General features: G+C 42.2%; 1 protein-coding gene across 6 annotated transcripts in view; it reads right to left on the bottom strand.

Moving 5' to 3' along the window:
- GALNT18 (polypeptide N-acetylgalactosaminyltransferase 18) overlaps positions 1–27,599 on the bottom strand; it is a 546,174-nt gene that overhangs the window by 71,514 nt on the left and 447,061 nt on the right. For 5 of the 6 annotated variants that reach the window (XM_059722676.1, XM_059722677.1, XM_059722678.1 and 2 more), the window contains one exon: positions 24,155–24,319. The exons of the other annotated variant lie outside the window; for it this stretch is intronic. In XM_059722676.1, coding sequence (XP_059578659.1) covers positions 24,155–24,319 — 165 coding nt within the window. The remainder of the gene's footprint in view (positions 1–24,154; positions 24,320–27,599) is intronic. 6 annotated transcript variants of the gene reach the window in all.

The following is a 27,599-nucleotide window of genomic DNA, read 5'->3' on the forward strand; positions in this document are numbered from 1 at the left end:
CATGCTGTATGTTTACAATGATCCAGTATCTTTGTACCATTGCAGCTGTGATAAATCAGAGGATATGGTTGCATTAGGATATCCAAAGATTGTTTTACTAACAAATTGGATGCACAAACATTTACTGTTTTGTTTAATCTTGATACTTCATGTGAATACAGAATAGTTCAGGTTCCAAGCACAGCCATTTAAATTATTTGCGTAATACTTAAAACTACAGGATCTGGAAATACACAATACTGTTAATTAAAGTATTTAAATAAGGGCAATTAAACCTGGTAGGGGAAATGTAATAGCATACAGAGAACTTAATTGGAATGGAAATCAAATTAGAGAGAAACAGAATAAAGAAATGGAAAACCAAATGTATAGATTAAAGGATAATAATGCATTTATATAACAAACTTTATCCTAAAGTATTACAAAGCCCAAATGTTTAACAGCAGTAATGTAGGGTATACCCAACTCCCTGAACAAGTCATGCAACCCATCTTTGAAACACAGTCCTGCCTATGGGGATCAGAGAGGCTCTAACAGAGATTAGGAAAAAGAACATTTTACTATAGAATATAGTGAAAGCATATAAAACTGCACTGGGAGTTTGGGATGGGAGAAATTATCCAGAGCAGGGCTAAGATGTCCATTTCAAAAGGTGGTCATTGTGTCTTCACTGACATCTCATAACAAAACACTTGCAACAGAATGGTGCCCAACCTTGGAGCTTTCTGAGGAATTTATTCTGTGTTCATTCAAAAGTAACAGAATCTCTTCTTACTGCAGCAACTTGAAACTGTCATTGCGGATCTCCTACCAAAATACAGGCCCAGCAATGGTAGCCAAATCAAAGGTTACAGTTTGTTCTGGCAACAGCCTAGGTGCGATTTACTGAAGCAAATCCTCTTTCTAATGGCAGGAGGATCTGATGAGTTCTACTTCCATTGCCATCATCTCTGTAACAACACATACTGCTCCGGTTTCAAATCTAGCTCTCCACAGCATGCTGGATAATGACTAGCATCTCTCTTCTGACTTCAGTTCTCATCTGAATAACTTTTTAATTGCTGCTATATGAATAAACTTATTAGATAGGAGTTAGATTACATTTTTGACAGTGATGCAAGTTAAAACACAGTAGAGGTTTCAGAATTGGATATTGGTGAGATCTGCAGTATATATGCGGACAATTTCTGTCATTTGTTTCTCATTAGTGAAAGAGATTCTGTTTGTAGTTTGCTTCTTAAATCCTACTTTGAAAATTTGTCTTCAGCCGTCCTAAACTATAGCAGTGAGCAGGAGGTACATGCAAAAATCCCTTTGAGGGATGAGATTTGTTTGTACTCTGGCCACATACTGTTCTAACTATGTAACCTGTAAACACTGTAATCACCAGTTTCACTTAGAAATTAAGGTGTATTTATGGTATGCAATTTAACCACAAAAAAATCTTGTTTGATGCCATTCAACCCAGTACAGACTAAGAGTCTGTGGCACTGCCACAGAGGTGAACTGAAGTATTAACTGAGGGTGCCTTTATGTGTGCTGTGGGGGTGGGTGGAAAGGGCACTTTAATTAGAGCAGCTCTTGGGAGCCGCTTTAATTAAGACACCCACAGCAACTTGTGTAATCAGCATCCTGCACTTCAAAACGGTGGCGGAGACACTTTAAATAAAGCTTATTTGACCATTAGCATTCTCCGTCAGACACAATTAATCGAGTCTGCTCTGACATGCTGTAATTACAGCGCATCAGAGCAGATGTCCCACACATCTAAGGCACCCTGATCATGTAGAGGTGACAACCATGCACAAAGGTCTCTTGCCAAGTCATTTCTTTTAATGAAGTCACATTTGTCTGTATAAAATTATCTTTCCATGTGGATTCTGCTGTAGGGAACCAAATTGGTCAAACAGCTGGTTGTGTAGAGAAGCAAGACTATGATCCTTACCAAAAGTTCCCTGCTTATTATTTACAAATACATTTTCTGAGACACTGAGAAGAAATAACATAGCTTTAGAGCGAAAAAAGAATGTATTAGCCAAATCATGGTTGGCTATCACAAACTGAACTGAGATGTCTCCTAAGATGTCTAGAATAGCAGAGAATTAAAAAATGTAATAGATCAAGAGGAAAAAATGTTGGAGGTCCTGAGAAGAGCAACAAAAATGGTTAGAAGTTTGGTGAGTTGCACATATGATGAGAGAATGAAAAATAAAATAAGATATGTTAGCCTATAAATTAAAGCCAGCAGAACCAAACTGAAGTAATCAAAAATCTGACGACAGTGAAAACTGATGAATCCCTCCCTTTGTCCCCTGGCTTATAACAAAAAAACAAGAACACGCAATGCAGGTAAAGGGGTATAGATTTAGAACAGCTGGTGTGCTTCAGATGGGGTATGGTAAACCCCTCAAGTTCGCTGCCAGAAGAGGGTCAGCATTGCTAATTTTTACAAGCACCAATAAACGAGAAATATGCATACACATTATGATCATGATAACAGTAATCAAATCTCATACTTCAGAATATAAACTGAACACTGGGGGCCCAGAATTTCCTCTGCAGATACTATAATTAACAGCTGGTTCATATCTCCACAAACATCTGAAACAGCTGAAGGCAGGTTCATTTTAGAGAGGATATCCCATTTATGGCTGCTCCCTCCCTACTTTATCGCCTATCCAAGACTTTCACTGAGCTCAGATTTAGGTGCAAAGAGAACGCAAGGGGCCTAAATGTAAATCTTTCCATGGTACATGCCTGTGGGTCAGGAGCAAGAGCTGTGGTTCATACTGGTCTGTTCTTCTGATGATCAAAGTGGGGTGTACCATTTCATACAGACAAACTAATATAAAATAGAGCCAAATCGATCACACAAGTTGGGGGTTTCCAAAACTAAGACAGTGTATCAAACTGGTGGTTAACTACATGGTCTTCATCAGCCTTCCAAACAAGAAAGAACTCTTATTTTAACAATTTTTTTTTAAAAATCCAGCCAAGATATAGGTCCTCCTTTTCCTTACAAAACATACACTGTCGCAGGGCACTAAGGTGCTTGTTCCTTTAAGAGCAGAAACTGGCTAGGGAGAGGGCCCTAGGAGCCAGACAGAAACCCCATGGGTGCAGGTTACTATGGCTGCAGGCTAAGAGGGGAATTAGCCTGCACCTGCACCTGGTCAGCTGACCGGAAGAAGGCAGGGCCCTGGGCCCATATAAATCCCAGGGATGAGAGCAGCAGGGGTTAGTTCTCTGGCAGCAACCAGGGGAAGGAGCCTCCAGGGAAGAATGGCCCAGAGACGCAGTGGCTGCCTGATATGCTGCATATAGGGCTAATGGGGCTCCAGGAGCTCACCAAGTATCCTGGTCTGCAAGGCACTTAGTGCTGGGGAGAAGTTTGACTCTTTTAAAGGGGCAGAGCGCACCCTGAACTGTTTGTATTATGTTATAGCCCAGGGGCTCATATTTTGGTTGCTGTTTATAAATCGGTGTCTCGGACTGAGGCTATTGGGGGAGGAGGAGGCCTCATTGTGTGGGCTCACTACACTGCAGAGAGCCCAGCGCCAGTGTAGGTGCAGAGACAGGGCTGCGGAGAGCCCAGCGGCAGTGTGGGCATGGAGAAAAGGCTGCGGAGAGCCCAGCGATGACCGGAGGCCTATCTAGGCTAGGGCCTCAGAGAGACAACGTGTGAACGCTATCTGTGAGGCTTGAGGCATGGTAAAGGGGTGGTTTTGGAGGCAAGCGTCTAGCCCATAAGGCTAAGGGTATCCTGTAAGGCATCCATTTTAAGTGGGACCCAAAAAGGGGTCCAAGAACCCACAGGGTTCAGCGGGGTCCATCAGGACCGTGTCCAAACCCAAACTTAAAGGCAGCCTCCCTATATTACCTACAAGACACAGAAGGTGAGGAAAAGGGTGCCCATTAGGCAAGATTGGCACGGCCACAGAGCCCTAGGGCGGGGGATGGCCACCTCTGGGGATCCCATCCTGTGACATGCATATTACTTTATAAAAATACAAGGCGTCTCAACAAGTTCTTCAAGATGTGTTTTTTATAGGTATAAAAACATATTTCTACCTCTTGTTTTTTAAACCTACTAGAAATACCTGTTAAGCTCCTTTGGAAAAACCTTGTTATTCAAGATTTGCTTTTCCTTTCTTTTGTTAGCTTTAATTAGTCTGAGTCTTCTAGCCTGAATGTTTGATGGAAGAGCTTCACAAATATGACTTATTTGAAACCAGAAAATAAATTATTAGCACTATTTTATATGCCCATCTATGGTGGTGGGGACCGCCCTCAGGGACTGGAAGTGCCAGAGACAGACCCTGACGCTCACGGTGGAGGGCTTAGGGACTCCAGCCCCACTCAAAACTTACCAGAGAGGCAGGACAGGAATGGGAAGGAGCTGCACAAGCTGGTGTTGCCCTGGCTTTTCAAGTGGCTGTCAGTCAACCTGGGTGATGGGTCAGCCCCAAGCTGGCAGTGGGTCCTGAAGACACAGACCTAGCTCTGGGGCAGAGCCAGGAGAAGAAACAGGAGTGAAGGGCAGGCTGCGGTTGCAAGCCTGCACTTTGGGTGGAGGCTGGGGAGTTGGAGATTCACCGGCTGGATACAAGAAGCTGGACCAGGAGCTGGCACAGCAGCCCAACAGAGCTGATTGTTGGCAAGTGGATGGGGTGTAGGGGAGGCAGAGCCCCAAGACCAACCACAATGAATCTGTAAGTAACCCTGTCTCCAGACCAGGGATGAGAACACCACTGAACCCCTCCTTTTAGTTACAAATTCCATCAAGTCGTGGCAGGTAAGTTAGGGGCCTGACCTAGGGAGCAAGTGGATACCCACAGCACCAACTGAGGGCGCCACACCATGGTAAACTGGTTTCTAGAGATACATTAATTGGTGTAATCTTAATAAAAAGAACAAGGATTTAGACTAGTTTAACAGACTGTGTCCTCCAGTGCAGGAATTTATGCCAAATACAAGGGATTTTTGGCCAAGGTATCTAATTTTCAAAACTTTTATTTTCTCCATAACCATGGAAAATTACACACTGACCACATTTAATATCAGGAGAGGAATTTTCTTGCAACCTCAGTATAATTCCTGCATAATTTACAAAGTAATTTATGGAAATGTCCACTTTTGTCTGATTATACTAGATATTGTCCAGTAGCAAGACTAGATACTAGTCTTAAAGCTGAATAGATGCTTTGGTATAGTAAATTCTATGTTATCACTATATATATTATTCTCAAATCCCAGCTTGACTGTCTAAAGACAATTTTAAAAAAATGTTCACTGTGTCCTAAAGGTTTGTAAGGTTAAAAAAAAAAAAAAAGAGCAGCAAGACCCAGTTGTGAAACCTTATTTATTTATGATAGTTTGATGTCTGTGTTTTTGAAGTCAGTGCCAACATCTCCCTTAAAAGGCTTTGGATGTGATTTTGTTTGAAGGTTGGAATAATAAATAATATTATTTAGCTTTTAAATAGCTGTTTTGATCCATAGATCTCAAAATGCCTGCCAAGGGCTATTTATGTTTTATAGATGGGGAAACTGAGGCATAAATAGATATATTGCTTGGGGTCATAAAGCAAGTCAATAAAATAGCCATAGCTTCTAAATCTGTCTTTTAAATTGAAGTTTATTGCTGTGCCCTGTGTACTATGTATAAGAACACTGTTTCTGGTAGTCAGAATGTGCCCCTTACCTTGCACTGATCACACTGAACAACAAGCAATATTTTCCCCTCAAAGAGGTTTTTAAACACAGCTTCAGAGGGACCCTAACTGAGTTAGACTATCAGAATTTTTTTTAAATGATGTGGGCTTAGAAAAAATATTTTCATTTTAAAAATGTTTTAATCAAAAAAATATGCTAAAGTATGAGAATAGGGTACCTGTTTTGTAGGAAAAGTACAGGAATCCAATTCAGCAATAGTTTCTTTGGAGCTTAAACATAGTCCTCAGGAGAATAGTTGTTGCATAATGTGAAATAGTGGAAAAGACTTGAAATGCACCCACTAAAAGCTCCTTTTATTACAGCATTCAGAGGAGAACTTCCTAGTTGGCAAGTTCTCCATGTAATTTGTGAAGATTAAAAACCTGCTACTAGAAAATTACTCTTAGTGCAAGGCTGAAATTACTTAAGATAACATTTTGGTTGCCACCGAGTAAAGTTTATTTGCAGAGCTGAGTGAAATCTCTAGGCAGGTTACTGCAAGTATAGATTCTTTTCATTATGCAAAAGCATTACACATTTGTAACTTAATCTCAAAAGGTTTGATTGAATAATCTTTATAAAAGAGTTTCTAAACACTTAAAGATTTATAAATATTTCTGAGTAATTCAGTTCTGAGTAACTTTCAATAGTTCTGAGTACAAGTTGTCAAAGAAGCAATTGAAGGAACTTACTGGGTAATTAGAAATATTTTAAGAAGTCCAAAAATATTTCGACCTGTATTTAAGGTCAAACATATGATGTAAAAAGAACATTGAGTTGTACATGCACTAAGAAGAAAATAAATCATTTGTTAAGCTGAGTTAAGAGTCCTTAAACATCATTTTCTGATCCAAAAGTAGTACAGTATCTGAAATGCCTTAGTTTCTACCTATAACATTTTCTGCGGCTATCCTATTACCACCAAAGCTAAAAGGGAGCATGCTGGGTCAGTATTTGGATCAGAGATAGGCAAAGTGCAACCAGGGGTAGCACAAAGTGACACTGATTCAGCAAACAGCACTCTTCCACATAAAGCAGTACTAAACTGATACATCTACATGGTATCATGGGTCAATTCTGGTTCTAGAGATGTGGGTAAGGTTTAGAATTAAACTCCTGAGCATTACTGGTGCTTAAATAACCCATGGCCTTTTTGCAAGTGTGTGCATGGGGGGAGGGAGTGTGGGGGAAGGTTGGAGGTTAACCCTGTCTACTGGCCAAGTTTCAAGTTGGGAAATTTATACTGTTTATTAGTATTGTTCCTGAAATACCACTCTTATGCAGCATACTTCATTTCTCCAGATTCATGCTATGCATGATTGAAAAGCTGCCATATTTCACATTAGTAGCAGAAGATGTGAGCCTTCTACAGATTTTGAGGACTTAGGATATTTTGGAGTGAAAGGTAGCTTACAGATTCAAGCAGGGGTGGATCCAGGGGTGTGCAGTGTTGCAAACCTTCCAACCCCCCATGCAAATTTTAAAACCAACTGGGTGTGTTTACACAAGACACTTTACTGGGCCGTAAACTGTCACAATGTAATTATGCGCAGGAGCTACCACACAGTAGATTAGTCTACTGTGTGGTTTTCTACTACCTGTACATACAGGTAGCAGGTTTACTGTGCAGTGGACATATCTACATGCGCGCTTTAATGCACATTACCCTATTTTAATGCACATTAAAGCGTCACAAAATACCCATGCTCTTGAGCTAATTTGCATTAAAATAGGCACGTTTTTCTAGTACCTCACAATGGAGGTAGTAGATTTAATGCACGTTACCTAAAGTGCGTTAATGAACAAGTAGATGTGTCCAGTAGCTATGAAAACTTAAAAGCATAGATCACCTTCCCAGTAACACCCTTCTAGACAGCATGTTACCAGCTTATATAACAACTCCCACACCAGAATGGCATCCAAGTCTGCCTTCTATATCTACAAGAGTAAGATTACAACTCAGAGTATAGACATAAAGATATTACTGAACATATACACTTCATCCTCACACAGCAACTTCACTTTCAGTAACCAACATTTTCTCCAGGCCATGGGCACAGCTATGGGCACCAATGGCCCCACAATATGCCAACCTTTTTGTAGGCCACCTGAAAGAAGAATTCTTCAAGAACTGCACCATCAAATCCATGTTATACTTAAGATATATAGATGAAATCTTCAACATTTGGACTGAAAACCTGCAATCTGATAGATTTCCATCAGAAATTCAATAACCATCACTCCTTCAGCAGACTATCTCTTGAATATTCCAGCACCAACTTTTCTTTTTAGACACTATGATCACTATCCAGAATGGTGAAATGTAAATCACCATGTTCAAGAAACCCACAGACCTATATACATATTTGCACAGAACCAGCAATTACCCTAAATCCACCAAGAAAGCTATAATATACAGCCAAGCCCTATGATACCACTGAATTTGCACTGAGGAGAGCACCTATGATTGCCACCTCACTAGTCTCAAAAGAGCTTTCACTCGACCCTCCAGAGAGATAGACTGCACTTTTGAAACAGCCACCCAGATACCACGTGTAGAAAGAATTGCTGCAATACAAAAAGAAAATCTCCATGAATCATACACCATTAGTTATGACATACCATCCCTCCCTGGAACCTATACTGGAAATCCTCAAACAACTGCAAACCATACTAGAAGAAGACCCAAATCTTAAAGAGATCTTCTCAGATGCTATCTGTGCAGTAGCCTAATACTACTGTGCAGTAGCATATTAGCATGGGTTTTGCCCAACATGCTAATACATAGTGTTATTAGGCTACTGCACAGTTAGCATTTCATGTAGATGCACCCACTGCCTATCATTAAACTGCTGCCTAAAGGAACATGCACTCAGTAATGGAAACCAACTACAAAGTTGATTAAATGCAGCTAGCCTGAACATGACTATAAAACACCCCATATTGGGCAAGCATACTGGTAAGAACCTATTACTTTTTTTTTTTTTTAATTTCATGTGTCAGGCCAAATAAGTTCCAAATTCTATTGACTGAGCAAAGCTCAATTGTTTAAGTCTGTATGGTGCTACCACCAGCAAATATCCTGCTTCCCAGACTCCTTAGCCTGGGGCTTCAGATACTCCCAGATACATGGCAGGCATCCTGCATGTAAGACCCAAGCTCAGAGGCTTTTGGAGTTCAGATATCCCATTGGCTTACTTGCTCTTAGCCAAAAAAACAAAGAAGCAAGCTAGAGGGAAAGCCCAAGAGAAAACATGATCATTGTGTAGATGAGATCTTGATATTTGTACACTTTCATAGGGGCCAGCCTGTGCTGCAGTGTAAAGGACAGGTCTTCACCCTCTAATTACATAAAGTCACTTAAGGCCAAGAAAAATAGTATCTCTCCTGCTTGGTAAGTAAAACCACCTGGGCCAAAAAGCTACCTTGTGGTATGTTTCATATGGGAACATTTTTTTTTTTTTTTAAATCTTTAAAACATTTTATTAGAAAAACAGACCATAACAAAAGACTCAAAACGACCTCCAACAGAGGCCTCACAAAAAGATAATACAACATTTCAAATAACATAATAAAAAAACATCGAAATTGATATCATATTGCACGTCATCTCATTTTTACACAGTATATACAAACATCCCTGAGTAGTGTCTATCAAACACATATTACACGTATCGTGTTAGACATCCTGTACTTTCCCGGAAAAAGGAAAGCAAGAACACTGTGTGCAATAAAGGTCCCTTTGTTGTCTCTATCCCATATACAACCCTAGCCAGCCTTTTCTACCCACAAAGGCTGACTCTTAGTTTAGCCTATACCTGTGCTGGGCTGAAACAACCCCCTGAAGTCCAGCTCTTGCCAGAATTTTTCCTCTCCTCCTTCTTTCGTATTTCCTTCTCTAGCTCTATAGAAGTGCAGCTCGTGCATTGCTAACTGCAGACACTCTGTCGTGGAAAAGCACAACCCCTTTAGAGCCAACAAGGAGCGTACTTTCCATAGGGCTACTTTGGTACACATAATTAAAACCCTCACCCCCCATGTCCCATCCGTCCCCTCTGATAAACCATAGAGAACATTTCTGGGAGTGACCCCCGTTCCCCTTCCCGTATCCTTCAAATAAGTAGTCACCTTCCCCCACACCCATTGTGCGTAAAAGCAGTCCCACAGCACGTGTCACCATCTTGGGCTCATTGCAGAGCTCCCTTGGGCGCTTAGGGGACCGAGAGAGTCCCCGGAGATAAAGCACCTGTCGCACTGGCAGAACATTTTGCGCAGCTCTCCATGCCAGCTCCTCATGCTCCCCTTTCCACACCCTGCTGAACATACCTTCCCCCCCCCCCGTGTTGAACATACCACAAGGATGAAGTAATGCAGCCTATCTAAAAAAAACACATGTTACTGCCCATGGTGCACAGTCCCCTTTGCTGACTGTTTTTCAAGTCACAGTGAGCCTTTACACAGAATATACTTCAACTTGCTCTTAACTCCCACAGCTGAGCTGCACTTTTCTTTCCCATTTCCAACAATTTCTATTTCTATCTCAGCCTCAAATGTCTGGCAAACATCACCAAACAGGGTCCATACAGTTTTCCCAGAATTCCTCTGGTGCCCCCCCCCTCAGCCTGTTGCATGTGATTAGTGTGGCCCTGCCCTCCATAAGGTGTTGCCCTCTGCCAAGTTGCCCTCTGCATATAAATGTTTGGAGCATCCCCGGACTCATGACAAGAACACCCCCCTTTTCAAAATCCTAGATTCTCCCAGGGATTCAAGTTCCTGATAATTGCTATATTATAATAATTTCTACAGTTTTTATTCTGAAAGATCCCAAAGAGTCTTACAAATTATAGGACAGATATATATACTGGATAGATATATATATTGGATATATTCAGCTCCACTGGAAGCAATGACTGCTGTTTGCAGGTATCTGAGGACAGAATGTATATGCGTATATGGCATACGCCACACAGGAATCCACCTGGTAACAGTGTGCTTGCTTCTCAGCTAGAACTTTTCAACTGTTTTATAGCACACACCAACATTTGACAATATTCTGGGACAAAAATGGTAAATTCCCTCAGATTAAGTATCTCCACCATTTAAGTTTGACTACAGAGGGGTCATGCTTTTCCCACTTCCTCTGTGCATGGTGCCCCTCCTTCACCATACATAGGATGAGGCCTCAAAACCAGTGATGATGTGGCCTTAATCCCTGCAGGTATGGCACATCTGTAGGTTTTATTCATATGAAGTAACAGTGCATAAGAAAAGGCATAGACTCTGTAACAGGTGTAGGGTATGGATGTTTCTTATATTTTTAGTCTGTTTTTTCTATGAAAATAAAACAAACTACTCAGAATTCTTATTCTTATTTAAACATGATGTTTATAAGCTCACTATATCACATCAACAAAATACCATCTGAGTAATTTATACCTCTCCCAAGAAATAAATTCCCTGTGCTTGGAGAATTCAGCATGTGGCAATTACAACTGGTAACAGATTTTGTTTACAGCTTCTTAAGACAACCCAAGAAACCCTCTCAATACTTGTTTTTTTAAGCCTGAATAGCATACTGTGCAGAAAAACTTTGTGCCCACGCAATCATGACCCAAAGTAGAAATGCTAACTACCAGACAGAGAACTACAACAAAGCACAGTTTGTATCAAAGGTTTCAATCAGGAAATGACAGATTTTTGAAGGGCTTCTAAAGCATAGAAAACTTTCAAAAAACACAGCAAAAATGTCTCCCAGAAAAAGAGTTAACATTATGAGTTGTTGCTATTCTTATTTTTTATTTGCTTAAGAAGTCTAATACTGATTGTTCACAAAAATTCCCTGGTATCTCCTGCAAGGTCATAGAGACTCATGTTCTTCCTTGATCAGACTCCTGATTATTTTTTTTTACTTGGTGGAAAGTGATTCCTCATTTCTACACATTAGTCACCTAAAGGCTCATATGTGTGAAAGGCAACAAAGGATTTCTACGATAAAGTGAGGCAACCAACTGCTGAGATTTAAAACACAAGGAATAATCCCCAAGCTCTATAGCCAGCAAATCCCTTCCACCCAAATGGACCATAGTGTATGGAATGGTTATATTAGTTCTCCTCTAATGAAATTCCTAGAGCTTCGAAATTCAGCCTGTAGCTGGATAGTGCAGAGGCCCTAATCATTATTTATTAATATGCACTAATTTTCAGGCTATATATTCTTTTTCCACCTGAGGAACAAAGCATTTTATTACAATAAACTCCAGCAAGGCAAAATATAGCCATGGGAAAGATACAGAACATAAACGCCCACCCTCTGCTTCCTCTAACAATACTATCTTTTATTGTGGTATTAAAGCAAGGGGAGAATAACAGTATTTCACTCTGGCAGCACTTTCTTTGGGAACAATTATGCACTATAGAAAAACGTGATGAAAAATGCTAAAATATTTAAGGTAGCAGCTTCATTTACCTGGTTACTTAACTGCCGCAGTATTTTCCCATTAATTTCATATTACTCTTAGCACTGCTGAGTTCAAGGCAGCGTTTTGACTTCCTGACTTGCTGTCCAAAGCAGCAACTGGAATCACAGTACTCAGTACTCCCATAATACCAGTGATCAGTATTAATACCACACAGCATGGGACAGTGTTGCTGTAATGCCATCCAGGGCCTAAGTGCTGCACAGCTCCTCTTTTGAGGTGAGTGTTGAGTATTGGTTTTTCCAAACAGGGACTCCTCCTGTCCTATGTCAGCTGTGATCAACAGATGATTTGATGTGATGCCAAAATTACTCCATTACGTCCTGACAGTCAGCACAAGTTACTTTCTTTAGATAAAATACTGTCTCAATCCCTCACTGTTTCCCTTCTCAGAAGCCACCAATATTCCTGGTCCCAAATTCAGCAAACCTCACATCCTCAACCTTAGTCCCACCGGCTCAAGGTCTGTCACTCTTCTTCTCCACTAGGCTTTTTCAGGTACAGATCCCTTACCTGAGAACTGTTCCTCATGCCAGTAGCTCTGGTGACACACATGATGTCCTGGCACTGCTCTCGTAGATATTTGTTAGGTCTGAGAACAAGTGCCTTAGAATTAGACTCACAGAATAATAGGGCTTAAGGAGACCTCAGGAGACCTAGGTCTTTGAACCACTTGTTCAAAGCAGAAAACTTCTGTCTAAACAATATCAAATAAGTGGCTGTCCAATCTGCACTTTAAAACTTCCAATGACAGAGATTTTACAATCTCTATGGTAATCTATTCCAGTACATAACTGCCTTCATACTTAGAAATTTTGTCCTAATAAACAATCTAAATCTCCCTTGTTGTAATTGAAGCCCATTACTTCCCTTTCTGTCCTCTATGGACATAGAATAGTTGATAACCCTTCTCATTTTTATGATACTTTTTGTATCAGAAGACTACTTTCAGATTTTCACTCAGCTTTCTGTTCTCCAGCCTAAATTACTCCAGTTCTTCCCATATTTCCTTGTAAGTAGTATTTTCTAGACTTCCAATAATATTTGTTGCTCTTCTCCTCTGGTGGTTATTTGAAGAATGGATGCCCTTTAGGTTCTTAAGAATGGCAGGATTTAACTGCTGCATGTCTTTCCTCATTGGTATAGTGGACTAGCTCTCCTTTTGCTAGTTTGTGTCTTGATGGGGTAGAAGTGGCAGCGTGTCCTGCCATCGTTGGCAGCTGAGGGCAGGCAGTTCCCACCTATTTTTAGTTCTCTGAATTCTGGTCTGGCCATTCTGGCACCACAAGGGACAGGAACAGGGACAAGGACTTTCCACTACTTGCAGCAGGAGTGCGGTCCTTCTTCCTTTGTGTTTTGTTGGCGCATCTAGCTTGTGGGGAAGAAGAGTTGCAGGGAACATACAGTGATCCCTGATGGGCCAGTTCTTTCCACAGAGCTCTTTCTGAATCTTGTACACAGACAAAAACAGTGGGAACTTAAGGAATGCATTGGGGCGCTGCACTAAGGTCAATTTAAGCCCCTAAGGAGAGCCATTGCTTGCCATATAAAGCTACTGACTGGTGCCTCTGAATGCAAGGAACTGGAGAAATGTAATTGGAGGGTGAGGAAGCAATGAATCATTTACTATATGAGTTACTTTGGTGTTCAGAATGTGCTTTTAAAAAGGGGCATAATTGAGAAGGTTTGTTCAGTGCCCTGTATAATCTATCCAAGCAAGTGTGGGAATGCTTACTTGAACAGTACATGCTTGCATAGAGCTTTTAAAAAGCTTTCAAGTTGGAATCAGTAAAGCCATGAAATGCTATTTCTGCATGAACTGAATTAATAACTTAAGCACAGCATGTGGAATTGCTTTAAGAGGGCACAATTCTGCTTTCAGCTGCACCCAACCAGCTTCTACTGAAGTCAGTGAGACTCTACCCATCCAATGGCTGAATGACCAACCTCCACCCCCAAAAGGACTGATCCAAATTCCACTGAGGCTGTTGGAGAGATTCTCATTGCATTCAATAAGAATGAGCTGAGTCCTCTGATTGCAATTCAGACTAATGTGAGAATTAAAAGATGACAGTTGCCACAATCCTGGTACACTATGGCCCAAAGCGCTAACACAGATGTTAGAAATGCCTCTCCCTTCTCACTGCTCTTGACACTGGCACCTAGTAGTGGTATAACCTGGGATGTCCTCCCTAAAACAAACGTGAGGTGAATTATTCTGGCCCTTCAGCTATCAACAGTACTGTAACCCTCTACATGGCTTCTCTATGTGTGGCAAGGAACTCTTTCCTCCCATATGTCATCTTTTTTTTTATTTACAGACTTTAATTAATTTTAATTTTACTTAAATTTAATTAACTTTAATTAATTTAATTAAGCTAATTTTAATTAGTTTAATTTTAAAATCTTTAATGAAAACACTTCTCTTGACATCTTGGTTTCGGAAATAAGGAAAAAATTAAAACTGAAAATATTAAGAAACTTAAAAATGTTTCCTTTTAAGATGATAATATATTTTGTATGCTTTGCAGCCTCTCCCTTTTTCTCAGACCCAGCAGTACTAACCACTGAAATGGCTGATGAGCTGAAGGAGACCTGCTTTAAGATTTTTTAAAGGAAAATGCAACCAGACCCCATTTCTACTTGTCCCTTGACATTTTTCATGTAAAATGGATCAGCTCTACAAGGATATTTCCAAGTGTTAATTCATCAATTGTTTGCACAGCCTTCAGGCTTACCTTCTGCAGAATGGTAGAGTAACAACGGGTAAAATTGGCTGGCTCTGTGGTAAGGCCTCAGTACTTTATGAGACCATAGGATTCTGACCTTGGTTATGCCATTAAAGAGCTGTGATAATTCATGTTTAGGAGGCCTAGGACAGATAATTTAGTACTGACAAGGAAGGATGCCAGTCACACCTTAGCGTGGCTATAGCTTTCATCACAGCTCAGACCTGTGTCATTCAGGTTGCCTGATATCTTGTTCAAATTAATACATTTGTGACCCATTTGGTTTGCAGATTAGATATGCTCACTTCCTGTTCTGCTAAAATTTCCAATTTAGTTCTGATTCAGTAAAAAGTGGTGATACATACTGAAATAAGTAAACTGTCATCAAACATTCATACCAGATAATGGTACTCCCAAAAAAACTTTTCTCTAGGAGAATACCTGACAGGCACTCTAAGCAATAAACTTCTTGAACACTACCCAGTTTTGTGAATCTTTTCAGCACCAATTTACATAATTTGACATAATTACAGATATAAATACTTGAAGAAGCCTTGAAAGCAGGAGTGTCACTGAAGCCTACACTTTACCAACTCACATTGCATTTGATATATTTACAAAGCTCAGAGTCACATCAGCTGGATCTCGATTATACAAGAGTTTATACTCCTTGACTGGTCCATGAAATTTGGCCTTGCAAAGAAAACACCACAGACTGTCCTAATGTACAGGACCAATCATTTTTAAATACAGGGTCACCACTTTAAAAATGTCCAGATTTTCCTCTCTTATAGTTTTATATTAATGTAAATAATATTGGTGGCATCCCTCCTTATAAGTTAGGCTATACAACTGACAAAGCAACCATGTCATATATTCCTGTTTTAATTTCACGCTGATGTCAGTGACAAAGCGTTCAGTCTCAGTGACTTTACATTTGTGAGCCCTATACTGTATGTACAAGATCCTAAGCATTTATAACTTGATATAAACCAAAAGGTTTTCCTTAATTTAGAGGAAACATTAACTGGTTGAACTGAACTCATGCATTGTCACACAGACATACTCACCAATAAGACCTTATATCAGACAAATTATACAGAGACAACTGACTCAAATTTTGCTAAAATTACATTGGTGTAAAGCCAAAGTAACATCAATAATGTATTCGAATATTATTATTTATACCTGTACAGGGGAGATAATTTATCTATAGCCTTTAATGCCACCACAAATTACATTTTTAATGCCAAAAAATATAGTACCATGGAGATTCCATGGACCAAGATGTTCACACATGACTTGTGATTATGGGCATCTCATTGTCTTGTTACACATTGCACTTTGAGCTGCTCAAATGTAATCAGTGTTAGTACTAGCTCAAATTTGGTGCAATCTCACTGTAAGGCTAAAAACCGTTTTTGACAGTCCCCAACCTGCACAGCTGTGACCTGCCACTAGAGGGCTGGCAATCAGGGGTATGACTAGGAGCTACAGCTGTGAGTTGCCGTTACAGGGCTGATGAATCCAGGACAGGCTTCTAGCTTTTGGGGAAGCTACTGCCCCTGCCCTGGTGAAGGAAACCCCAACCCATTCCTTGTTCCCCTCACTCCCTATAAACTCCACTCCTGGACCTGTCCATGCCCTGTAACATGGCTAGCAGGCATGTGCTCTGCAGGCTGTTTGCACAGGGTTGCACCCCTGGGGGTGGGAAGGAAAATTGGCTTGGTGCCAGAACTGTCCCCTGGGCAGTAGAGTTCAGGGAGTGGAAAGTTTGCCTACACAGAAGAGGAGGATGGAGGAGGGGACACTGCATCCTGGGATGCTGGAGGACTGCAACGTCGGCAGCTCATCTGCGGGGAGTGGCCACACTTTAATGGAACACAAGCTGGGTAACACAGATCAGAGATAAACCTGCCCTGGACTGGTGTAACTTTAATCCACCTAAAGTGTACTTAAAATTAGTTTCAGATGTTAATGTCTGGACAATCCAGGCATTAAGAACTCCAAGAGTCACCTAAAATTAATATGTAAACAAGGCTCTCAGGTTTTCTGTGGAACACAGCATATGGACAAATTTCAGTGAAAATCAGGTTCTTTCAATGTATCTTGAGTTGTGCACCAAAAATTGAAGCACCCAAATTCACTGGGCACTTCTGCAAATGGCCATGTATTTAAAAATACAAGCATGTTATCAGTAAGAAAAAATGCTGAAAACTTTTTCGAAGTTGGGATAAGAGTAAACCTTTCTTTGCTGTTTTAGCTAAACCTGAAGCTTCCCCAGTCATATATTAATGAGCAAGTAATATGCTGTAGCAAAAAGAGCTACCTATTCATACAGCAATGACACTTTTTTGCATGCTAATATATTTTCCTTTACATACATTTATTTATGTCTTACTTTTTAGGAACCTTCGGTGATTCTACAGGGGATTTGATTGACAACTCTAAGAAATGAAGACCTATGGTCATTCACATAAGGGCACCGTCAATAGTAGTGTTTGATCACACTGCTGTATCTTAAGAATGTCTCCAGATCTGGTATCTGAATGACAAGGTTAATATGAATGAATATGATGAGCAATAATATGATGAAACATTCAACGTATAGGAAGTAAAGGAAAGAAAGCGAGGCATCAAATCTAAGTGACACATTTTCAAAAAGTTGCATGCTTTCATACATACGATTCTTCCTGATTTTAAATAGAAATATAAAATGCAGTGGCAGAAATGAAGAGGCATTATTAGGTTTTAGCTCTAGTCTGGGTTGAAATGCTTTCTCTTAGAATGTAAATTGGGTTTTTCATGAAGATTCTAACATTTCCCGATAAAAATTCCCATCATAGACAGAGAACTCATAGGCCCCTAGCGGACATTACACGTAAGACACAATTAGTTTGTTAATCATGTCTTCAATAGTAACTGTTGCAGGGCACCTCGGTACCCCTGCTCCTAGAGTGGAGAAACTGCCAGGGAGCGAGTGAGCGCGCCCTGGCCTGACATGACGAGCCCAGCTGAGGCTGGCTCAGGTAATGAGCGCAGCTGCGGGTTGCCGGAGCAACCAAGCGGAGCCAGCTGCCTGTAGGGGCAGGGCCTGGCCCTTATAAAGCTCAGGGCTGAGGCCAGGCTGGCAGTTCTCTGCCAGCAGCCGGAGAGGCAGGAGCTCCCTTGGCTGAGATATGGGAAGGAGCCTAAGCCGCAAGTACAGCTCATGATAGCCCTGGAGGCTTGAGCTAGGATGATGGGTTATGGCCATGCGGCTTGCATTTGTGTTACAGCCTAGGGGCTTGTGGTTTTGCGTTGTGTTATTACACCCGGAGGCTTGGGTGAGGCTGTAGGGGTTGGAGGAGGCCTCAATCACAGGGACCCCAGAGAGTGTGGGGTGCCCTAGCGCCAGGAGGGTGCATTATTGTTCATAGCACCAGGGAAGGCGCAGCTCGCATGCCAGTGCGTGAGCAACTGGCGGCGAGGAGCGCGGCCAGTGGGTCGCGGGCGCAACCCGTAGGTTGCGGACGGGGACCGAGACCCCGGATTGCGTGTGGGGGAACATAGCCCCCGGCCCCAGGAAAGGGGCGGTATTACTGAGTAGCCCAGCGTGGGCGCGGCGAGCCCCCAGAGAGGGGGAACGCAATTGTGTTTTATTGAGTAGCCCAGTGTGGGCGTGGTGAGCCTCAGAAAGGGGGAACGCCATCGTGCTTTGTTGAATAGCCCAGTGTGGGCGCACGGGCATAGCGAGCCCGGCCGCAGGCCAGTGCGGCAATCCCCCCCTCAGACCAAGGCAGGGCGCTGCGGTTGCCCCTGAGAAGACAGGGAGTAGCAGTGCAGGGAGCCAGAGTCAGGGAGGGTGTCCGTGCGGTTGGCCCATAGGACCGGTGGCCCGCTGGAGAGTCCCGGAGCGGAACCACACCGGCAGGGGAGGCCCAGAGTGGGCTAGACGGGAGTCTCAGCAAGAGGCTGGGCACGAGAGAGAGAGCCCAGAGTGGGCCACATGAGAGAGGAGGCCCGGGAAGCGGGCGTAAAGACTGAACAACGTCCGTTACATCTGCGAGGCTTGGGGCGTGGTATCAGGGGAGGTAGGAGCCACGCATAGCCCATAAGGCTAGGGCGCTTGGGTAGCGCCCATTGTATGGGGAGACCCACGAGGGGTCCAGGAGCTGACAGGCCCGAGGAAACACAAGGCAGCCTCCTTATTACATATATTCCATCAAGACATGGCGGGCGAGAATGGAGGGTGCCCTCGGGCCGGAGTAGCGCGGTGAGAGGGCCTCAAGGAGATCACGGCCCTCCGTGAGGACCCCGCCGTGACAGTAACCTCGTCACATATTCAGGCAATTAATGGCACCACCAAAAGGAAAACCAGCCACAAAAATATTGCACAAAAAACGTGTAATATTTCTTTGACTGGTTTCCATCACCCATTAACTTGAATGAGTGGCAGGGTCAGGACCACACTGGGGTCCCCAAACAGCCCCTGTATGGTCCTCACTGGCTCAAAACCAGCTGATTGTCAGCTGGATGTGGAACCACACTGGGGCTCAAACCAGTCTCTGTGCAATCCCTACTGGCCAGTGACCATCTGATTGTTAGCTGGATTGGGACTATGCAAAAACTCCCTGGCTGTGATACTGAAAATCAGCTTATGATCGGGCAGCTCCAGGGTACACACGTGAGCTTGTTTGAGTCCCAGTGCAGTCCCAAGCCAGCTGACAATCAGCTGATTGTCAGGCACCTAATTTTCAGCTTGTCAGGGTAGTACAAGCTCAGGATTATGATCACTGTCACAGGATGGGGTCCCTAAGGATGGCCGTGTTACCCCTAAGGCCCCTTGACTGTGCCAATTTGGCCCAATGAGCACCCTCTATTCTCGCCCGCCACATCTTGTTGGATTTATGATATAGGGAGGCTGCCTTCACGTCCTATTGGACATGGTCCCAATGGAGTTCCCTGAACCCCGTGGGTTCCCAGACCCCTTGTGGGTCCTGTTGCAAAATGGATCTCACGGGACACCCCAGTTTTATGGGTTATATGCGTGGCTCCAAACCACCCCTTTTACCACGCCCCAAGCCTCACAGATGGTACTTCCACAGCATCCCCCGAGGCCTTGGTTTCACTAGGCTTCGGGTTGTCACTGGGTTCTCCGCAGCCCTGTCTCTCATGGTGCACACACTGGCACTGGGGTCTGTGCACCTGTCTATGTCACCGGGCTCTCTGCAGCCTGGTCTCCCACAGCACCCACAGTGGCGCTGGGACCCCCACACTATAGCAGGGCCCCAATGAGGCCTTCTCCTTCCCCAGTAGCCTCCCCCAAACCACCGGTCTTATAAACAAAAATCAACGTGCAAGCCCCAAGGCTACAACATAACTCAAGCCGCCCGGCTATAACATAATTCAAGCCACACAGGGTGTGCTCTGTCCCTCAACAGTATCAGAAGCTGCACTTGCAATCAGGCCTCTCCCCTTTGCTTCCTCTAGGAGAGCTCCTTCCCCCTTGGCTGCTGGCAGAGAACTGCCCTCCTGGCCTCTGGCCTGGGGTTTATATACGAGCCAGGCCCTGTCCCTTCTGGTCAGCTGACCGCTGGCAGGTGTGGGCCCACTAGCTTGTTCTGGCTGCCCTGGGGCTCCCAGCTGACTACTAGGGCTCTCTCCCTAGCAGGTTCCAGCCTTTAAAAGGAGCAGGACATCCTAGTGCCCTGCAAGAATCACAATCACAGGCTTCCCCTGCACTGGCAAACAGAGTGTGATTGGATCAGATCCCTGATCTGAAATTTGTGCCATCTACCATACAAGAAGCACAAATTGTTGGGATTGGGAATAAGATCCCATTGCAACCTTTAAATTAATGTCTTTCAGCCATAGACATATGCATTGATTTTACACTGTTCTGGGAAATCCAGTTCAATCTGATTACCCTGCTGTAGCTTTGAAAACTGAATGGTTACCAGTTTAGCTTGAGGCAGCTCTCCCTTCTCCCATATTTTATGACTTGCATTATTAGCTTTCCTTGTCGGGATCATGGCCAGCTCACAGAATCTATAGAAGCACAAGGATGTGACTGTAATTTGGGGAGGGTCCGAGAAGTGCTACGGTCAGAAGCCAAAGACTACATTTAAAATACATATAAATATTTCAACAGCTCCAAGACTACAAGTGCTTTATAAGCATCAACAAATTATCATGTCTGAATGCAGAAGTTCCAATCACTGCCTAACAAAAAAAAAGTAAAGACAGGAGCTTTTAAAAAGAAAGAATGACCCCTCTCAGATTTTTAAAGACAGCTCCCAATGTGTTCATAGAAATGCACTCCCTTTCCCAGATTAAATGTGAGCGACCAGAATCACAATGCATCAATTTATCCTTGCAATCCTTGATTACTCTCATTAGTTTCTTGTAGCTTACAGCATGCAAAACCTACTTTGCATCGCATTTTGTGTTCAGAAACAACAGCACTTTAATCACACTGGGTATTAACAAAACAATCCTTTCTGAACAGCATGCCTTTAATTATTTCCTTTGCCTCTTAATTTATGATAAAAGGCCAAAAAAAAAAAAGAGACTTCCACTTCTCTTGGGCAGATTTTGTTTTGGGGGACTTGAACTGGATTCTATGAAGCAAAGTACTATGTTTCTATTTAGAAATGATCTTCTTGTGTATAGAAAGAATAAAGGAGGGGTTAAAAACGAGAAACATCTTCAGAGAAATTTTTAAAGTTTGTTTCTAGATTTTTTTATCCTTAAAGTTATATTAAATTAAAATAGTCAATTCAGCTCTTATAGTAACAGAAAACACATGGGGCCAAAAGACAAATGTAATCTAAAAGGAATCACAAATATAAAGTGCAGCTGTGTATGAAGTAGAAACAATGGTACCTTTGGCACTAAAAGCCCAGGCCATATGGTTCAAGCTCAACATTAAGTAATGCTAGTTTCTTGAAATTCAGTTTAAACATTGAATACCTGCTAAAAGAATGCCCTCAAACTATGCATTTAGATCATCAGCCTGAACTTCCATACTAAAGCAATGTTGAGATTACATTACATTTAAATCTGGGGTGTTCCACCTCCAGCCCACAGGCCAAATGCAGCCCACAGAGTCATGGCATCCAGCCTTCAGAGCTCCCCACAGGTTGAGAAATTTGGTGGTCGTGATATTGTAGCAGTTACCACTGCCATACTTCTCCATGACCAAGTTCCCAAACCCCAAGCCCCAGCATAGTGGGTTGGAGCTGGGCCACATCTCCTTCCCCCAGCATAGCCAGATGGGGTCTGTGCAATGCTCTCTCCCTCCATGAGGCTGGACTGGGGCTGGACCAACCTCCCTCCCCTCTGCAGAGCCATGCCCTATCCCCCCCATGGGGCTGGCTGGGTCAAGCTCCCTTCTCCCATGCAGCTGCCCTCCACCACCCCAGTTTGGTTGGTTGGGGACCACCATGTCAGCTCCAGATGTCGGATCAGGACCACTGGCAGGATTGGGCTTGTGGCCAGACCAGGTACCACCCATATGTCTTACCCAGTGAAAAATTTGAGCACAACTGCATTAAATCCCTAACAGTAAGCCATTGTAAGATAAGGATACAATCTGGACTTACTTTCCAGACTAGATATTTAAGGATTGCCACTTGAGTACTATTCTTTAATAACAAAAGAAACATTTTGCATTAATTGTAGAGAAAAATTATGCTGATATACTTGATTGACCAGGGAGTCCAAATGATCACTGCATTAATGTAGATGTTCTAGTTTATTGCAGGATATTTCTACTGCAATTATTACAGTTGGTTAAATAAAAAGTGAAACTACATGAAAATATATAAGTTTACAGTGCTTTGCATACCTATGATTAAATAGGTGGGATATGAATCAAGGGCTAAAGCAGATGGGTACAATGCACCCAGATTCAAAGACTCTTGTCATAGACCTATGCACTACTCAAGTTCTCATAATAAGGCTTTTGCTACGGTGGGGAAGGAAGGAATGATGTACAAACTTCATGTTGCCCTTTCTACATAGAGGTAAATGTTCCTGGGTTCTGAAGGTCAAAGCCTGAGGAAAGTGATTTGCAGAGGAGGTTGTGTGAAAATTGTTGATGGGGGTGGAGAACTGGAATAATCACCCTTTCCTCAGGAAGAAACAGAAAGAGGTGTTGGAGAGCATGGCTTCACTGTTTCTGTTTTCCAGCTCCTTGTGTGGACCTCTGGAAGAAGACCCTCAAAGTTTGGTCTCAATAAAGGCATTCCTGGGCAACAGCATAGCAAAAGAGACACCTGATTTTACTTTTTTGTGGTAAAGTGGGTGGATCGGTAAAGTAAGAAGGAACCACTATGATCATCCAGCTATAAATCCCTACCCTTGTTTACTCTATGGTAACAAGCTTGTGCAACCATGCTCTGAGTCACTACTTCCAAAAGAGAATCCCAACCAGTAAGTAAAACCTACCTCCTTTGTTCAAAGAATTATTACCTTACATTTGACTGTATTAAAATGGATTTTGTTGGATTGTGACCATTCAACCAGGCAATTCAGATTCTTCTGTAAGGGTGAAGTTACACAATACACTTTAACCATGCAAAACCTATGCAATGTTAAGCAGTGTTGAAGTTACACCATGCTGTGAGCACTCACATGTTAAGGGTAATATTGTTTCTTGCACAGCTCTCACTTTGCTACTAGAGGTCTAGTAAGCAGGAGTGTGGCTAGAAGCCAGGACACCTGTGCTCTATCCCTGTTCTGAGTGGCGAGGGTTGCATTCTGTGATGCTGGAAGAATTGCAAATTGCTTGTTTTATCTCTATGGAGTAGACTGAAGCTACCCTAATTAGCAGCATGGACCAGAGTTAACCCTTGTCTGAAGTGATGTAACTTTGAGATGCTTAAAGGGCACTTAGCACAAGTTAACAAGCTTTAACATGCGGATGCTCTCACTTTAAGTTCCCTTAGTACAGTCTAAGTGTAACTTTGCCTTAACAGTAAGCAGTGCTTTAGAGTGCTGGCTAACACAGTAAATTATCTGTAATAAAACTTTGACAAAATTCAGGAGACTTAGACCTGCTATTATAACTGTGATACCTGCTATTAGGACTGTGATACCTGCTCTTAAGATCAGATAGAAAACATGGTTTGCTGGCTTTCTTATACAAAAAAAGAAAGCTGCATCTATTTCAATTCTGCTGATAAAAAAAAAGATTATTTAAAGCTGATCCCATATGAACTTCTTGAAGTATCTTCCGGGGAAGAATTACCTGAGTAAATTGCCAGTAAAGCTTCATTCTCTTGGCTTTGGCATAATTGCATTCAATGAGTCTGGGCCTGCTGTTCACATCCACCAGGCATCTGTTGTCATCATCATCAATAGTGGGACTCAGAACACCCACATGGATCTGCTGATTACTTGTATAATAAACATTCTGCAAGAGAAAGCACAAACAAGATTCATGGTGAAGGTACGGAGAAGGTATTTCTGTAAGAGCAAGCTAAATATGTGGACTACAACTGAACTATTGCCTTGATCCTATGTTCACTTTTAAATCCTTTCATATACAGGAAGAAATGTAATATTTTAAGGGCTACTTTAAGAAAACCTATATTTGTTTGGTAACCACGAATTAGGAAACCTGTTAGAAAACATGTTACTTGCTGATATATTGTGCCATCTATGAGGGGCGGGGCTTAAAAAAAACAAGTTGCTGTAAATGGTACATTTTCTTGCAGGAAGTGGGGTCAATTTGGGGACTACCATAAATTTTGACTCTAATCTGAGGAAAATACCCACCTGCACCACAGGAGGAAAGGGAGGAATGGGGAATAACAACGCAAGACAATTTAGAGTCTTGCATGTGACAGAAGGCAATGAAAAAATAAGTCTCAAAAGTAGAGCTATTAAGGATGCAATGTAAATACCAAATCAATATCAGTTAACTGAGATGTACAGCAGAGTATGGAACAGAACAATCATATCTCAGGACCCTCAGACACACTTCACTGAGCACACAGAAACAGGTCTACATCACTGAGCCTGGCTCCTGCAGCTCTGGATTCAAAGCAGAGAACTGATCTCTCAAACCTCTGTAATTACTCTGTGGTCCAAAGAGTCAAAAGAATGTTATATTGTGAAAACTATTCTTTTTGCCCTGTTTTTCCACTGAAAATTTAAGTGGGACTTCAGAGGTTGGAAAAGAAAATGGAGAAAGGATGACAAAAGAAGTATATTACATATAGTGTTTGCTTTTGAAAGTTTATGTAAAATGTTGGCAAGGCAATCCAAGTCCAGAATATGGGACTATAATGTCCTCATTTAAGGATTTGATTTAACAGGACTGGACTTAGCCTATGACAGGATCATTATCATGGATAAAATGGCTCTTATTTTTTGCACTACAATTCTTCATAAACAGTGGGAGGAAGGCACTAAGTTTTAGAACCAAAAAGTCCTAAGTGAGGAGCTCTCTGAGCAGCTGATCCTAGGTAGAAGAGTAAAACTGATGTTTTTATTGTCTTGTTGTTTATTAGTAACACTAACCCCTACAAAAGAAGGGAGCTGGACTTCATCTGGTTGGAAAGATACTTATTTCCAGGGCCTGCTGGTTCTGACATGTTTATTATTGAAGTTATATTGCTTGTTTTATATGTACAGTGTGTACTTTGTTATAAAGAAATCTAATAAAATATTAATTATAAAAAGAAGAGAGAGCACAGATTAAATAAAACAGCCATGGACACTAAAGATCTAGGAAGGGACTTGGGGACCTACTGTAGAAAAATCTGTGCATACTTCATGCCAGGACATAAAAAACAGGAGGAAATTAGAATAAATCAACACAGGGATCAAATACATATCAAAAGAAGTGGTGTGTAAGTCTCTCCATTTTTCTGCATCTAAAATTTCTGAGCCAGATCCTCAGCTGATGCACCGTAGCAAAGTTCTACACAAGGCAATGGAGTTGTGCCTATTTTCTCTTTGATCAGTTTTGTTTACTTTCCCCCCGCTATTGGGGATACTGGTGAAAAATATAAGGTAACTAAACTAAGACAACTTGAGATTTTTAAGAATCTCTTCTGGTCAGTCTTATTTTCCCAGAAGAACAGAAGACTGATGATTTAGGAGATTAATTCAAATTTCTGAGAGTTAAATAAAGCTGAAAGAAATAAACTATGAATACTGTTACAAGATTAAAGAGAAAACAGCATAGGAAATCTGATCCATAAATTAAGAAATTGAAATTACTACAATTAAAACTGATGCACTAGAAGAGCAATAAATATGTGAAATAAACTTCCCAGACAAACTAGCAAAGTAAGTATTATTGATGAGTTGAAGTGTCCAGACACTTTTATGGAGTAACATAGAAAGAGAGGAATGAGGGATTCCATGTTAAAGCAGGGAGGCAAAACTGAGATAATATTTTTTTAAAAAGGATTGTTAGGCCACAGAACTTTTTACAGTTCAGCATTTCTTCACAGCTCTATTGCCTTTTGGTTCAATTGTGTCACCACAAAAAAGGAAGAAAAGCATCAGTACTGTTTGAAGGAAGTTATGTGTTAATATAATCTTTTTAGCATGGGTCCCAATAGGAACAAGACAAAAGAAAAATATAACGTGAACAAAATATGAGGCAATGAAACACACATAACCAAATCCTGATAACTGATGAAGAATGCACTATGATACTCAAAGAATGCACGTGCACAAAGGTGACGTAAACATGAAATCCTGTGCTGCCTGGTTGCCCCACAAAGCAGCCAGAAGGCTCTCAGGCTCGGGACAGACATTCCAAAACCCTGAACCTGAATTGATTCAATCTTTACAGGTTAGTCTAACCTGGCTAGGCTGAACCAGTTTGTAACCAAAAAGACAGCCCCTCTGGACTGAGGAAATGCAGGCACAAGCCTGCAATGGCTCAGGCTAGAAACTGAGGTGTGCTAGAGCAGCCCTCCCTTCACTTCCACAATGCTGAGGTGAGGGGGAACATGGCCAAGCCCTGGCAGGATGCTCTGATTAGGGAGGGTTCCTCCTGCCCCCTTGATGCTTGTGGCCAGCAAGGGAGCCAGCAAGGATTTACACAGCATTTAGTTACACAGGGGGTAGTTACACAGCATTTATCAGCCCATCAGCAAAACAAAAGCCTCTTTTATTAGTTCAAGCTCTTCTTAAACATCTTTTCCAAGGAAGGAACAGAGGGACATTACCAGCTGACCTGTTGATTAGCTCCAAAAAGCCCTAAGATGACACCTTCCTGTCTGCCTTCGTCCTGTCTGCCTTCCACAGACACCTCTCAGCATTAGCTAGCATACCACATGCTGTCTACGGCCTGTGCTGTGGTAGAGAGGAGGGAGGGATCCCTGCTTGAGCAGCTAGTGGTGAGGCGGGGAATGGGCAAGGGGAAGCCAGGCAGAGTCTGCTGTGCCTGCCGTCTCTGCCTTAGCTCCAGCCAGGGACCAGAGCAGAGGGCCAGCCCAGCTCTCTGGAGCAGAAAGCCCTGCCCAGGGCTGCAAAGCATCTGGGATGCTGGGGGACTCTGGTTTAACTTAAACCAGGAAGGGGTCTGGGTGAGACATTACATAAACTGGTTTGAGCCAAATCAGTTAAGTCTGATACTACATTCAACCAGGTTTATCTCAAACTGGTTTCAGACATTTTGAAATTCATTTATGTAACCTGAATGTCTGTTCTGTTACAGGATTAAACCA

The sequence above is a fragment of the Alligator mississippiensis genome, chromosome 2 (genome assembly GCF_030867095.1).
Source record: "Alligator mississippiensis isolate rAllMis1 chromosome 2, rAllMis1, whole genome shotgun sequence".
NCBI lineage: Eukaryota > Metazoa > Chordata > Crocodylia > Alligatoridae > Alligator > Alligator mississippiensis.